We start from the raw sequence: 14,741 nt of genomic DNA, 5'->3' as shown, positions 1-14,741 counted from the left end.
AGTACTAACTGAATCCACTCTTTGGCCTCCCCAGTGCCAGCTCCCACCCGCACCCCGGCCACCACCCCAGTCCCTGCCCCAGCACGAGGCACAGTGCCAGGAAAGTCCCGAGAAGGCACTGAGCCCAGAGGACCCCGAGCTGGCCCGCAGGAGCTGGGGAAGATCCTTCAGGGTGTGGTGGTGGTGCTGAGTGGCTTCCAGAACCCCTTCCGCTCGGAGCTCCGGGACAAGGCCCTAGAGCTGGGGGCCAAGTATCGGCCGGACTGGACTCCAGACAGCACCCACCTTATGTAGGCCTGTGCCCTCCTCCCCACCTTGCCCCCCGCCGCTTCCCCATCTCCTTCTGACTCCTCCGTCTTCATTTCTCTTTCTCCCTGTCTACTCATCTGGCTGTCTCTTCAGTTCTCTGTTTCCTCTGCCTCTTTTTCTGATTCCTACATCTTTCCCTTGGTCTCCTAATGTCTTTCTCTGTTTCTCTCCGATCTGTCTCTTTCTCTGTCTCTGACTTCTCCTTCTTCCCCCGTCCTGTCTCTCTCTCCCTTTCCCTGCTCAGACCACACCTGACTGACCACACCCTCCCCTCTGCTTCCCCGCCAGCTGCGCCTTTGCCAACACCCCCAAGTACAGCCAGGTCCTAGGCCTCGGAGGCCGCATCGTGCGGAAAGAGTGGGTGCTGGACTGTCACCGGATGCGGCGGCGACTGCCCTCCCGGAGGTGAGGTCTCTGTTGCAGCTGGCTGCGCTGACCGACGGCTTCAGTGGGGTCCGTCCAGAGCTGGAGGCCAGGGCATCCTGAGTGATTAGTAAATGCCAGTTGCTGTGGCTTGCTGAGCACCTGCCCCCCGCCCCATCTCCCCTGGAAGACACCATATGCTGTTTGTCTGAGCCCATATTCCTGCCCTAGGTACCTCATGGCAGGACCAAGCTCCAGCAGCGAGGACGAAGGGGGCTCTCACAGCAGCAGCAGCGGGGATGAAGCCCCCAAGCTTCCCCAGAAGGTCCTATGCCTCCTGCCCTGATGTGGGGGAGGGTGCAGTGCAGGGGGCCCTGCGTCCGCCGTGGCACCCCAGACTCTCCAGCCCTGCCTTCTGCAAGAACACGCTCTCACACGCAGGCTGCTCCCTCCCTCCGCAGCGCCCCCAGACCAAAACCAAGCCCCCTCAGGCAGCAGGACCCAGCTCACCTCAGAGACCCAAAACCCCAGAAGAGACCAAACCAGCCTCACCAGGACCCCAGGAAGACACTGACACTGATGGGGAGCAGTCAGGTCAGAGACTGAGGGGCCTGGGTCTGAGGGAGGAGGGGCTGGCGTCTCAGGTCTTCGGCTTGAGAGAAGAGGGGGCTGGGGTCCTGGACTCTGGGGTCTGAGGGAAGAGAGGGCTGGGATCCTTGGGTCCGAGGGAGGAGGAGGGGCTGGGGGCCTGGACTCCCAGGTCTGAGGGAGGAGAAGGCTGGAAACCCAGATTCCTGCATCTAAGGGGGGTGGGGGTCCCAGATAACTGCACCTGGAGGGCAGGTGAGGTCGGCGGTTAGCGCGCCTGTGTCGGTGCTTGGGCTGGAGACTGGGAGGGATGGTTACCAAGCACGTGCTTTGCATTGACTAAGCTCCCACTCACAGAAGAACAGGGCAATGGGGCAGAAGATTCTGGGGATACTGAGGATGAGCTGAGAAGGTAAGGTGGGGCTCGGGGTTTGAGGTGGCCCCAGGCTTGGGTGGAGGGGGATCTGGTCTGAATGCTCTTCCCCCACCCCTGTGGACTCTCCCAGAGTAGCCGAGCAGAGGGAGCAAAAGCAGCCCCCTGACCAGGGGGAGAATGGCGAGGACCCGTATGCAGGATCCACAGATGAGAACACAGACAATGAGGGTCCCCCAGAGTCTCCCGAACTGCCAGTTCCCGAGCTCCCAGGTAGGAACCCCCTCCGTGCCTCCCGAAGTGGGATTTGTCTTTCTCAATTCTCAGCTGTGACCCCCCCAGCCAGCCCTCAGATCACAGCTGCTCCCCATGACTTATGACTTGTCTCCCCACCTCCTGCCCCTGTACTCCCTGCCTCTGCTTCCTTCTTGTTGCCTTAGGAAACAGGCATCCATCCTCCCATGCCTTCCCTCTCTGCTCCCCCTCCTGACTTCCTGCTGTGACCACATCCATCACAGCCCAGTGCTGGGCATGTCCCCCTTTGGCTTTCCACTCCAGTACGAACGGCACCTCCCTCACCTGCCCTGCAGGCTTGGTTTCTTCAGAGTGGGAGGTCACCCAGGTGCACAGATGGCATGGGCACTGATCTCTGTGGCCACCTAGGTGGTGATGGCATTGCTGTTTGTCACCCCAACACGAAGGCAGGGGGTGTGGGATGGGGGCAGGGGTCAGAGCCTTGGCCAGCAGAGCATAGAGGGAGAAGCTGGGCAGCCAGGGTCTGAGCAGAGGGGAGGGTGAGTGGTGATTGGAAGAGGCCGTGTCCATCCGGCTCCTTGTGGGTGATGGGCAGGAAAGCACTTTGATCCTCCAAAGCTCTAAAAATGGCATCAAAACTTCATGGTTTGGAGAACCATGTTAAAATGGAACAAAGAAAAGAGCCGTCCTGAAGGTCAGAGCCCGAGAAGTTACCGGAAAACACCCCGCTCCCGGAAAAAGGTTCTGATGGGCCTGGCTGTGAAGCACCGTCTGTCCCGGACCTCTCTGCCGGGAGTGCGTGAACACCCCTCCCCAGCATCAGCCTCCTGTCTTGCTCCGAGTGTTCTGCGGCTCCTGCTTGGGGCTTCAAAACGCGGGGGGCCTCACACTCGGCTCCTCCACCCTCTCCCCTGCAGACTTCTTCCAGGGCAAACACTTCTTCCTGTACGGAGAGTTCCCTGGGGATGAACGGCGGAAGCTCAGCCGCTATGTCACAGCCTTTAACGGGTCAGTGTGCAGGGGTGGGGGCAGGTGTAGGGAGCGATGGTGCTATCTTGTGGGAGGAAAAGCTAGCGGGAGCCAGAGAAGGGGCACATCATGCAGGGTGGGCACGAGTAGCTTTCCCTCTCATTCTCATCTCTAAAACGGGACTCCTCCCGGCCCCCCTTCTAAACGGAGTGGCAGTGGTGGGAGCCCTTGGCATTGTGGCTGTGGCAAGGCTGGCACAGGGGAGCACCGTTGGGGCCTGCCGCAGGTACCTTGGAGAATGGTTGGGGACACTGATTCTCCGCTTCTTTCCGTGTCCTGCCAGGGAGCTTGAGGACTACATGAGCGACCGGGTCCAGTTTGTGATCACAGCACAGGAGTGGGACCCCAGTTTTGAGGAGGTAGGTTCCAGAGGGGCAGGGAAAGGGACACCCAACCTGCCCTGTGTCACCTCCCTCCTCTCCTCACTCACATGTTCCCATATGCGCCCTGCCCCACCTTGCAGGCCCTGATGGACAACCCCTCCTTGGTGTTTGTCCGCCCCCGGTGGATCTACAGTTGCAACGAGAAGCAGAAGTTACTTCCACACCAGCTGTATGGGGTGGTGCCCCAGGCCTGAAATATGTGCTTGCACGTGTGTGTGCACGGGCACGCACACACACACACACACACACACACACACGAGCTTAATAAAGGTGACCTGGTTTGCTGCAGCTGCCCCTCTTACTCGGAAGTCTCCTGAACCTCCTCGAGGCTCCCAGCTTTCTGTCCTCTGTTTGGTTTGTGCTTCCCTTCTGAGGGTCAGATATCTTGGCTACCCTGAGACCTCTGTCCTGGGAAGAATGGGGAGCTCTCTTTCAGGGTTTTGGTAGGGAAGGAGCTCTGTTACTTCTCCCTGGTCGCTTACCGTGGTGCCAGGTGGCAGGGAACTGGGGTTCTAGCCCTCTGAACCCATTCCTGGGTCTTGTTTGTCCCTCTGTGGGTCCCGGGCTGGAGGCCTGGATCTTGGGAGGTGGGTTTCTCTCCTGAAGTCTGGCTCAGCTTCCCTGGGCCAGGGATATCTCCCTTTCTCCAGGACTTTCACAAAAGTGGCTGTAGAACCGTCAGCCTCCACCGCAGCTAAGTTGGAAACTGAATGGGGTGGTAGAAAATCGGGCAGAAGCTAGGACGGGGTTCTAGGCCAGGGCCGTGGCGCGGGCAGAGGCCAGGAGGTGGGAACTAGCCTGGCTCCCCAGGGTCAGTTGTTTAAGAGGGTTTAGGGCAAGATCTGTCTGGAAGGATGGACATAGTCCTTAGAGCTGTGCTCTCTGACACCGTAGCCCCTGGACCCGGGTAGCTATCTGATGCAGGGCTCGATCCCAGGACTCTGGGATCATGACCTGAGCTGAAGGCAGAGGCTTTAACCCACTGAGCCACCCAGGTGCCCCCCGGGTAGCTATCTGAATGAACTCCAGTGACATGAAGGGAACGTTTACTCTGTCGGTCGCACTGGCCGCATTTCAAGTGCGCAGTGGCTGCTGTAATAGGCGCGCAGATAAAGAACATTCATGTCACCGTAGAAGCAAAAGGACAGGGCTGTCCTGAAGGGCTGTGAGCGCCAGGTTGAGAAGCTTGGACGTTATCCCACAGCTGGGGAGGTGAGGAAGGGGTTGGAGCAGAGCAAAGGGCAGTCAGAGCTCAGTAACAAATTACACAGACTTTATGTCTTAGACCTACAGAAATTTATCACCTTCCAGTTCTGGTGGTCTGAAGTCCAAAATGGACAAAAACTCAGGGTGTAAGCAGGGCTGTGCTCTTTCTGGAGGCTCTGGGGGAAATATACTTTCTTGTCTTTTCCCCAATTCCCCTTCTGTACTCAAAGCCAGCAGTGGCAAGTGGAGTCTTCCTCATGCCACGTCGCTCTGATGCTGACTCTTCTGTCCCTTCCTTCCACCTTCAAAGGTCCTTGTGTTTACCATGAGCCCACCTGGATAATCGGGGATAATCTCCCTGTTTTAAAGTGAGCCAATTAGCAACTTTGATTGCTTCCATCCTAATTCTCCTTTGCCACAAAGCAGATTCTTGGGTTCCAGGGGTCAGCGTGGGGACATCTTTGGGAGGCTGTTACTTTGCTTCCTGTACCTACTGTGTGTGAGATCCATGGAACTGCGCTGTGAAAACCAGACACTAGGGGCGCCTGGGTGGCTCAGTGGGTTAAGCCTCTGTCTTCGGCTCAGGTCATGGGATCAAGTCCCACATCGGGCTCTGTGCCCGGTGGGGAGCCTGCTTCCTCCTTTCTCTCTCTCTGCCTGCCTCTCTGCCTACTTGTGATCTCTCTCTGTCAAATAAATAAATAAATGATATCTTAAAAGAAAAAACAGACATGAGGCCCCACTCTCAGGGGGCTGACACTGCTGGGGGAGAGACTGAGAGTGTGTTGTGCAGCATTGAGCACGAACACAGGGTAGTGTTACAGAGCGATGGGACAGGGTAGTGTGGTTCAGAGAGGGTCGGCAGGGAAGGCATGTCAGAGGACCGACTCCTCTGCTGGGACTTGGGAGAAGTGAGGGCAAGTCTGGCAGAACCATTCCCAGCAGAGGAAAAAGAAGGTGCAAAGGCCCCCAGGCAGGAACTGGCTTGACTTGTACAAGCCAGTTTGGGAGGTCAGGGTGTCGGAGACCCAGGACCCCCCCTGGCTCAGCCCTGGCCCGCTATGTGGGTACAGGCAAAACCCATCTCTCCTGGCCCGTTTCCCCATCTGTACCATGGCGGTTAGACAAGATTGACACCTCTCAAAATGCATTTGTGTCCCTGAAACATTGGAGGAAATCTTCCAGGACAGCTGTGTGCGTAAATGTTGATAGAAACTGACTTCGAGTGTGAAGGGACTTAACCCTCCCCCTCGCACGACATTTCCCCAAGGCCTTGCCCAGTTGCCTGGGTCTAGCTAGAAGCTGGTCTAGCAGCCTGCTAATTTGCATTTGCCTGCTCAGTGCCACCCCTGATGCTGGATACTTCCACAGACCATCTTATCCCATCCATTCATTTCAGATCTCAGATCTCAGCTAAAACTCGACCTCCTCAAAAAGGATTTTTCTAACCCTCTATATAATATTATATATCTTGTCATAGTTATAACTTGGTTTATGGTTAAATCTACCACTCTCTTCCTCTGTGATGGTCCTTTCTTTCTTTCTCTTTCTTTTCTCTTTCTTTCTTTCTTTCTTCTTTTTCTTTTCTTTTCTTTCTTTTCTTTTCCTTTCTTTTTTCTTTTCTTTTCTTTCTTTTCTTTTCTTTTTTTATATGACAGAGAGAAAGCCCAAGTAGGCAGAGAGGCAGGCAGAGAGAGAGGGGTTGCAGGCTCTGTGCCGAGCAGCGAGCCTGATGCGGGGCTTGATCCTAGGACCTTGAGATCATGACCTGAGCCAAAGAGCAGAGGCTTACTTAACCCACTGAGCCACCCAGGCGCCCCTGATGGTCATTTCTTGTGTCTCAAGGATTCCTTCTGTATCTCTGAGGTTACGAAGGTAGTCTCCTTTATTACTTACATCCATTTTATTTTTCAAGTTTAAAGATCTTAAATCACCAGAAACTTATTTTTGTGTATGGTATGAGGTTGGGATCTGTACGTTTCCTATTGCTGCCATAACAAATTATCCCAAGCTTCGTACCCTTAAACAAAAACAAATATATTAGCTTATCATTCTGTAGGTCAGTAGTCCAACTTCTGCCCCAGTGGGCTAAAATCATGGTGTCTGCAATGCCGTGTCCTCTCTGGGGAGGATCCATTTCCTTATCTATTCCAGTCTCTAGAGGCTGCCTGAGTCCCTTGAATCATGGCCCTGAATCCCCCTGGTGTCTGCTTCCATCGGCACATCGCCTCTGACTCTTCTGCTTCCCTCTTTCTCATATAAGGATCCTCGTGATCACATTGGACCCCCTGGAATAATCAGGATAATCCCCCCATCTCAAGAGAAGATCCTTAATCACGAATATACAAAGTCCCTTCTGCCACATGTAGACTAACATACTCGGGTTCTGGGGAGTAGGACATGGACCTCTCTGGGAGTCCATTATTCTGCCTCTACAGGATCCCACTTAATTTTACTTCCAGATCTCTTAGCTCGTTCACAGATGAGCCTGTCCTTGCCCCATTCACCTACAGCAGAGATCTGCAAACTACATCCCATAGGCAGTTTCCAGCTCACCTACAATTCTGGTAAAGTTTCACTGGACCAGAGCCACACTCATTCGTATACCATAATGTGTGTGGCTTTTCTTTTACTCCAGGGGCGGAGCTGGATGGTTGTGGCAGGCACTGTGGCCTGCAAAACCTAAACATACATACTATCGGGCCCTTTCCAGAAGAAGTGTGCCAACCTCCGATCTACTTGTGGGGATAGTCACTTGTCAGGACCTCCTGTGAGCACAAGGCCATTTTGGAGCCTTCAGTTCTCTTCCACTCGTCTGTTCCCATGCCAACACCGCAGATGTCTTTCCTATGACTCTGAAGTCATTCTTGGTACCTGGGCTGGGGAGCAAGGCTCCCTCCCCTACTTTGTTTTTCAAGATGGAGTTGACTTCTTTGCCTTTTTTTTTTTTGGCCCCCAATTGACTGGCGCCCACTCCCCCTTGCTAGACCAGGCCTGTCTTGTTCACTGCTGCGTGCCTACCACCCTGCTCAGGGCCTAGCATGCTACAGGGGCTTAATACACACCTGAAAAATGAAGTGCAGTCCATTGTTAGCTCATTCCTATTTTATAGCAGGAGAAACAGGCTCCAAGAAGGGAAGTGACTGCCAGAGATGATGCTTGTGCCCTTACAAAGGCCTCTTAGCACTCCCATGTTATAGATAAGGCATCTGAGTCCAGAGAAGTGACAAAGCTTGTCCAGGGTCCCTTGGCTCATAAGCAGTGGGTCTAGGCTGGCTCCAAAGCTTGAGTTTTAAAAATTTTTACACTGTTGGCAGTATGTCCTTTGTTCTTGCTTTTATCATTTTGTATATTTATTTTTTTTTTTTAAAGATTTTATTTATTTATTTGACAGAGAGAGAGATTACAAGCAGGCAGAGAGGCAGGCAGAGAGAGAGGAGGAAGCAGGCTCCCTGCTGAGCAGAGAGCCCGATGCGGGGCTCGATCCCAGGACTCCGAGATCATGACCTGAGCCGAAGGCAGCGGCTTAACCCACTGAGCCACCCAGGCGCCCCTCATTTTGTATATTTAGGGACTCGTTCCCAAACTGGACAAAGAGACCTTTATTTCCTACAGCAACATAATCCGTTCTCTGGCTGTATTGTGTTTCATTAGCTGGTCCCCTCTTGGTGGGCACTTGGGTGGTTTCCCAACATCCTTATGCCTTTTTCAGTGCTTGAGTTTATCTATAGGGTAAGTTCCTAGAAGTGGAATAGTTGACACGAGTATGTGAGCGTTTTAAATTTTTTATGGACAAATGGCCAAAATGGAGGCACCGATTTAACTTACAATAAGGAGAGACCCCGTTTCCCCACATTCCTCAGCAACCAACGATGCTAGCAGACTTCTTACTTTCGCCTTATAAATGGAGGGAAGAACCAGAGTCAGGGCTTGCTTTCAAACCACAGCTCCAAGCCTGTGGTCTGGGGCCCAGCGCTAAGTCTCTGTGGATGACACCTTCCCCTCCCCCCAAACAGGTGAGCAAATTGTTCCTAAGCCTTCTGGGCTGGAACCCAGTGTGGAGTCAGTCTCCCTGACAGCTGTCTGCTCAAGGCAAGTCCTTACAGCCCAGCTTAAAAATGCCACCTCTTCACTGACCCCAGCTGGTGGCAGAGGGGGCCATGAGCCGAGGGGAGGACTCACTCGCGCTCTCCCTGGCTCTCAGCCTGGTGGTGGCTGCGCTGGTGAAGGAGCAGGAGGCGTCTTTGGCCAAAGGCCTGGTCGCAGCTGGAGCAGTGATGCCGGGCTGTGGCCTGGCTGCCCGGTGCCGTCGGGGGATCGTGACAGAGGCGGTGGGCGGCCAGTTTGGAGGGGAATGAAAAAGCCTTGGGGCAGTGCGGGCATGGATAGGGGCGTGCGTCGGTGGCATGGTGCGTGTGGCGGTGGGCTGCAAGCTTGGAAGGGTAGCAGAAGGACTTGGGGCAGTCGGGGCACGGGTAGGGGCGGGCGGGTGCATGGGTCCAGAGGTGGGCTGCCAGCTTGGAGCGGTGGCCAAAGGCTTTGGGGCAGTGTGGACACAGATGTGGGCGGGCGCCACTGTGCGTGAGGCGGTGGGCTGCCAGCTTGGAGGGATAGGAGAAGGCTTTGGGGCAGTCAGGACACGGATGAGGCCGGGCACCACCGTGTGCCAGCCGGTGCGTGGCCAGCTTGGACGGGTACGAGAAGGACTTGTCACAGTCGGGGCAGCGGTGTGGGCGCTGGGGTGGGGGCCGCCGACGGGGTGGGGAAGGCACCCCCACGGACGAGGCAGGCCCTGGAACCGACTGGCTGGGCTTCTGCGTTGAGCCCTGGGGGGGAGCTACAGGACAGGAGGGCTGGTGGGCTCCAGGCATCAGCCAACACCCTGAATCTAGGCCAGGCTTCCCTTCCCCCAGCCAACCTCAGATGTCATCTGGGATTCCTCAAATGACAAGTCACTATTCCCCACCTTCTGCCATGCATCATCGTAAGGAGCTCCGGAGGGTTACCTGGCTGGAACCCCAAAGCAACTACTGGGGTGTCCGTTTCTAGTATATTCCCAAGTGAAAACCCTGAAAGTCCGCATATCAAACCCTCTGACACTTAATTTTCTGAGCCCTAAAAATCACTGAAGTTCCCCAAAGCCAATAGTAGGATTCCCCAGAACATATTTGTGGAATATCCCAAATGGTCATCACCCTAGGCCTTCAAACTTTCACCGAGAGTCCCTCAAAATATGATTTTCTTAGCCCCAGTTCCTGTAGAAGACCCCCCTACCCACAGGCGGGACCGCTCTCACCTCCTCCCTTGGTTACTGGTTCCTTGCCAGTGGGACTAGGATCGGTGTCCCCGGCGGCGGACTCTGCATCTCGTTCCAGCATCTTGCTGGTCCAGGAACCCAGAGAGAGGTAGGCAATGCGGGTGATTACCAGGCTGATGGGGATAGGGCTGTAGAACTAAAATCAGGCACCAGTCCACTTTAGAGCAAGGTTTTTTTAAGCCTAGGATCCGGGGGCGGGGGCGGGGGCTATGCGAAGGCGGAGCCTAAGAGCACAATGGGCGGGGTTTATGCAAACCTGACCCTTTGCGCCTTGCACCCGGCGCTGGAGCCTTCAAGCGGAGTGGCGGGTACTCTACTACTTAAACTTGGGGGCCGCCCTGAGCGCGGAGCTGGCTAGGCCTCTAGAATGTACGGGACCTACCCCACCAGAACCTCCCAGCCGTGGAAGCGAACCCGGGAATGGGCGAGGCTATATAGACAGGTCCCAAAGCAACTCAGACCCAGGGTAGGGGCCTTCGAGCGGAGAGGACGGGTGTTTTAGAACTCTGTCCCAGGGGAGGAGCCTGAGCGGAGTGGGCGGGATTTCACCTCCCAATAGGTAGCTTTACCCGAGTCTTGGTTTAATCTCAGTCCATCGACGCCGCGTGAACTGCTTCCTTCTCGTTGCTAAATTTCATTCCCAGCGTGGAGGGTAGAGGGGAAACCTAGAGGGAGATGCAGAAAGAACGTGGCGTGTCTTGGCGATCCAGAGAGCCCTAACGGATTTTTCCTTTGGGGTTCCAAGCGTCCGGGCCTTAATGCACGCCTCGGAATCATGGCATTCGGGCACCAATGCACCCAACCAAGGCTCAGGCACCAATGCAGTCCCTCCGGAACCTATGCATCAGGACGCCAATCGATTCCTCTCAAGGTGATCCTGGCGTCCATCCCCCAATCCACTTCCCGAACACCCAGGCGTCCGGGCCCGGACCCGTGCCCTCCTCACCTGCAGAAGGCCCCTCCCCGGGGGCGGGGCTCCAGGCCCCTCCCGCCGCGGCCGCCCCAGCTGCAGCGCTGCCCTTGGACTTGGCAAAGCTGCACCGCCGGCCGCGTGCCCAGCGACGGGAGGGGAGGGAGCGCGCGTGAGCTGCTCAGCTCAGCCTCATTTCCATCCCCTCCTCCCACGCGAGGCCGGTGTGGGGCGTCAGTACGCATGCGCAGTCGCAGCCAGCGGAGGCTGGGGCGGGGGAGAAGAAATGGAAGAAAGGGTGGGTGCGCAAGGCAGGCAAGTTGGTGAGCAAGCGCGGAGCTACCGATAGAAGGGTCGTAAGAAAGTACACTGCGGGTTGCGGGGCCTACGGTGGCTGACTGGAGTCAAGCACGTGCAGGACCTAACTGGGGGAAACTGAGCTTAGAGATCAGAGACAGTGCCCAACATATGCGCCTTCCTTTCCTATACACCCTCCCTTTCGAGAATCCCGTCGGCAGCTTGAGTTCCCTCTCCAGAGGGAGTTTGAAGAGCCCGCTGCCCATTTCACTCCTCAAAGGGTTTGCAAAGAAGTCAGGCCAATTCGTGAGTGGGCGGGGCGGAACGCTAGGCTTAGAGCAAGCTGACGCCCAATGAAAAACATGTTATTTGCATAGCGCCCCGGCATCGTTCGTCATTGGGTGATTCAAGAATCTCAGTCCCTCCCACCCCGATGCCGCGTTTCTGGTGTTAGCGTGGGGATGGGGGCGGCGGTTCCCGAAGCATCACTGCCGGAGTTCTTGGGAGGACTGGAGCTCCTGGAGCCAGGCCCAGGGTGGCACGCTTGGCACCTTTCCCTGTGCCGTGATGGTGCACTTTTCCGCCCACCACGGGAGTGACCGTGAAGTGCCTATTAAAATGCCCTGCATGGGTGGGTCTTCAGTCTGATAACCCACAAGGTCTGGCGAGTCCTGGGAGCTGTTGGAGTTAGACGGTGGGGTTATTCGAGCTTTGGAGCCAGACTGCCTGAGTAACTGGTTGGCTCCGCCAGTTTCTAGCTGTGTAATCTTGGCCAAGTCTCTCCACCTTTCTGGGTTCTTAGGACGAAATTCAATAATCAATGGAAAGTTTAGAACGGTGCCTACAGTGGTCAGTACATGCTACCAGTATTACCTGTTGTTTTTATTGTGCATTGAACTAGGCCATGATGGGATCAAGGTCATTCCAGAACAGCAAGTGTAGAGAACTCAAGGTGGGAAAGAGCATGCTGTGTTCGGAGGATCTTTCCTACCTCGATGTTCCAAACTTACCTTATTTCCAGTGCTGGTATACCCATGGTCCGTCCTACCCCAGGGCCTTTGCACTAGTGGCTCTCTCTGTCCCCCCAAGGTCATTTCTCCATCACATTGGTTGTCTGACCCCCCCCCCACCTGATCTTGTTTCAAATATTTGGCACTGTAGAAGGCCTCCCCTGTCCACCCTAGCTCATGGAGCCCCCTTTCCCTCCACTACTCTGTTGTCACATCTCCCTCCCTACATAACACAGCATACCTGTCCTCTATACTATATGCTCTGTTAAGATGAACAACCTATCTTGTTTATCACTCTGTCCAGAACAGAGCTTAGCACATAGGAGGTGTCCAATAACTCTGTATCAAAGAAATGCTGGAAAGCATTAACAGCCATAAACTCTCTGTGATGGGAAGATAGAATGATGGGGACAATGGAGAACTTGAGGTCAAGGAGTTAGAAAGAGGCCTAGCTGAATGGGAAACCAAGGGTTTTAAATATGGGAAGTGACATGAATGAGTTTAACTTTTCATATACTCTTTTTTAAAAACTTTGTATTAGATTATGGAAAATTTCAAACATAACCAAAAGGAAGAGGAAGAGTATAATCAGCCCATCACCAGCCCATCACCCAGGTTCATCATGACAAATCTTATTTCATCGTCCCCTTGCCCCTTAAGGTCCTTGAAGCAAATTCCACACATTTCATCCAGAAACACTTCAGTGTGTGTCTCTAAAAAATAAGGACTTTCTTTCTATCTTTAAACACAACCCAAAGTATCATTACCAAACTTTCAAACTTTAGAGTCATTTCTTTACATTATCACATTTCTCCCCTGGCCCCCTGTATATCTTGTGTGTGTGCTTTTTTTTTTTTTTTTTCCTTTCCAGAACAATGTTATCTTTCAAACATACAGAAAGTGTGAGAAAACAGAATTGTTCTCTGCATTAATAATACCAGTGGCGCCAGCATCAACAATTTTCTACTGATGGCCCATGTTGTTTCATTTCTCCCACCCACTCCTCCCAGATGATTGTGAAGCTATATGTGACATCATATCCCATAAGTATCTTTTTATTACACTAGGTGTGTCTGCATTGGGATCTAAACAAGATCCGCACGCTGTGTGTGTTTTCTGTGATTCTTCAGTCTCTTTGTCATTGACATTTTAAAAGGTTCGCTCTGGTTGCTGCATAAAATAGATTGTAGGGAGGCAGAGGAGAAGCCACAAGCCCAGTGAGGTGGCTGTTATATATTAATTACGCTATTAATTACCATCATTTACTTGGCACTTTTTATATTCCTGAAACTGTCTTGGGCACTTTGTATACATTCTTTCATTTCATCCTGGCAGTGGCTTTTTAAGAGGAGGCCCTCCCACTCCCCACCCCCCCCCACACACACAAGAGGGGAAAATGAGGCACAAAGTGGGGGGTCACACAGCCTGGAGGAAGTAGGGTCGGAATTTGAACTCTCACAGCCAGGCCCTGGAATCCATGCAATTTCCATGTATTTTTTGCTGCCTCTTGACTGGGGCTGTGGGCATGATGGCGAAGTGGCCTGACCAGAGAGGTTAATGTAACAGGGCCTAGTGATGAAGAGGGAGGAGGTGGCAGAGGAGGAAGGAGTCAAGGAGGGTGACGAGAGCATGATAGCAGGCTCCTATCGAGAGCTTGTTCTGTGCTGCGTGCTCTCTCAGACTCTTTACATGTCTGAACTTACTAGATCTTCCCAGTGAGGGAGGAGCTATTGTCAACCTCATCTTGCAGAGGAGGAAACTGAAGCCCAGAAGAGGGTAAGTGTTGAGCCCAAGGTCACAGAGCTGGGAAGGGCTTCTACCTCTTAGGAGATCTCACAGCTGACTGAGAAGGTGTGCATGCCTTCAAGGGTCTAGCAGTCCTGCCAAAACAATAAGAATGGGCCCCAGGAGTGAGGAGGTTTTTTTGGGGGGACCCTCACAGCAAAGAGGGTCTGAGGATCCTTGTTTTCCTGTTTCCTTCCTCCCCTGAGCTCCTGGCAATCCCTGAACCTTCCTTTATTTCAGCCCCAGTGTCTGTGCCATTCTCCACCACCAAACTGGACAGGACTCACCTCTGGGTCTCCAGATTTGCCCAGCTTGGGCCAGGCACACGGGAGCCCTCAAGTGAGAAATCAATGAGCAATATTCTCTCCTTGACTTGGAACTTTCCTTCTGCCTGTTTCTCTCCTCTCTGAGAGATTCTCTCCCTCTTTCTGCTCATTTCTCCTTGTTCTAATGTCCCAACATCTCTTCCTATCTTTCATAATCGTCTAGAATTTCCAAGTATATCTTTCTGACCATATTTCTTTGATGGACAACCCATTCCAACTCTATATCTCTCCATGAATCTCTGAAAGTCTTTCCAGGTCTCTCTTCTTGGGATCTCGGAGTCCAAGTCTCTCTCAAGTCTCTCAGCATCTCCTTTATCTCTGAGGGGCTCTCTCGTTCTCTCTCCTGATAAAAACCACTAAGAATACATTAGGAGTCCTGCTATCAAGTGTATTGGGGCTTCTTGTTGGGGTTTTATTTCTCTCCCTGTCTGTGGCGCTCCCAGCGTCTCTCCCTCGCCTTTTGAGCCTTTTGAGTATCTCCCTGTTAGTCGCTTCTCCCGGTCTTGCTGTCTACGCGGTCTCTGTATTCTCTACCCCCAGACAGCCCCGAGCCCCCAGAGCCCGTGGCCCCTTTAAGGCGGGCCCCGCCC

The 14,741-nt window shown here is 53.8% G+C and overlaps 2 protein-coding genes across 9 annotated transcripts in view; one reads left to right on the top strand and one right to left on the bottom strand.

The window, feature by feature from the left end:
• LOC116856172 (persulfide dioxygenase ETHE1, mitochondrial) overlaps window positions 1–14,741 on the top strand; it is a 50,382-nt gene that overhangs the window by 17,973 nt on the left and 17,668 nt on the right. For 3 of the 5 annotated variants that reach the window (XM_032839447.1, XM_032839451.1, XM_032839449.1), the window contains 8 exons: window positions 35–290; window positions 598–714; window positions 904–997; window positions 1,134–1,266; window positions 1,618–1,672; window positions 1,767–1,906; window positions 2,806–2,896; window positions 3,201–3,276. In XM_032839447.1, the coding sequence (XP_032695338.1) occupies window positions 35–290; window positions 598–714; window positions 904–997; window positions 1,134–1,266; window positions 1,618–1,672; window positions 1,767–1,906; window positions 2,806–2,896; window positions 3,201–3,276 (962 nt within the window). Of the gene's footprint in view, window positions 1–34; window positions 291–597; window positions 715–903; window positions 998–1,133; window positions 1,267–1,617; window positions 1,673–1,766; window positions 1,907–2,805; window positions 2,897–3,200; window positions 3,277–3,380; window positions 3,524–14,741 lie in introns of those variants that run through there. The other 2 variants (XM_032839450.1, XM_032839448.1) reach the window with 2 other exon arrangements.
• On the bottom strand, window positions 8,085–10,816 carry ZNF575 (zinc finger protein 575). Of its 4 annotated transcripts, none has more exons than XM_032839453.1 (4): window positions 10,770–10,816; window positions 10,393–10,488; window positions 9,803–9,959; window positions 8,085–9,343 (listed from the first exon to the last, which is right to left on the bottom strand). In XM_032839453.1, the coding sequence occupies exons 3-4, from the start codon at window positions 9,882–9,884 to the stop codon at window positions 8,685–8,687; spliced, it is 741 nt and encodes a 246-aa protein (XP_032695344.1). In that variant the 5' UTR covers window positions 9,885–9,959; window positions 10,393–10,488; window positions 10,770–10,816; the 3' UTR covers window positions 8,085–8,684. The 4 variants fall into 4 exon arrangements, with proteins under 4 accessions (XP_032695344.1, XP_032695346.1, XP_032695347.1 ...); XM_032839455.1 differs by having other exon boundaries at window positions 9,803–9,893; XM_032839456.1 differs by having other exon boundaries at window positions 9,803–9,888.

This window comes from Lontra canadensis, unplaced genomic scaffold, assembly GCF_010015895.1.
Source record: "Lontra canadensis isolate GAN:19392208 unplaced genomic scaffold, GSC_riverotter_1.0 scaffold107, whole genome shotgun sequence".
In the NCBI taxonomy this organism is placed as follows: domain Eukaryota; kingdom Metazoa; phylum Chordata; class Mammalia; order Carnivora; family Mustelidae; genus Lontra; species Lontra canadensis.
The sequence above is the reverse complement of the archived record's forward strand: the minus strand, read 5'-3'. Positions and strand labels throughout refer to the sequence as shown.

Excerpts from the sequence above, each read along its gene's own strand:
- ZNF575 (XM_032839453.1), bottom strand. The coding sequence starts at position 9,884 with ATGCTGGAACGAGATGCAGAGTCCGCCGCCGGGGACACCGATCCTAGT. Across the intron at positions 9,344-9,802 it reads ACCAGTAACCAAGGGAGGAG|CTCCCCCCCAGGGCTCAACG; the intron begins GTGAGAGCGGTC and ends CCTGTCCTGTAG.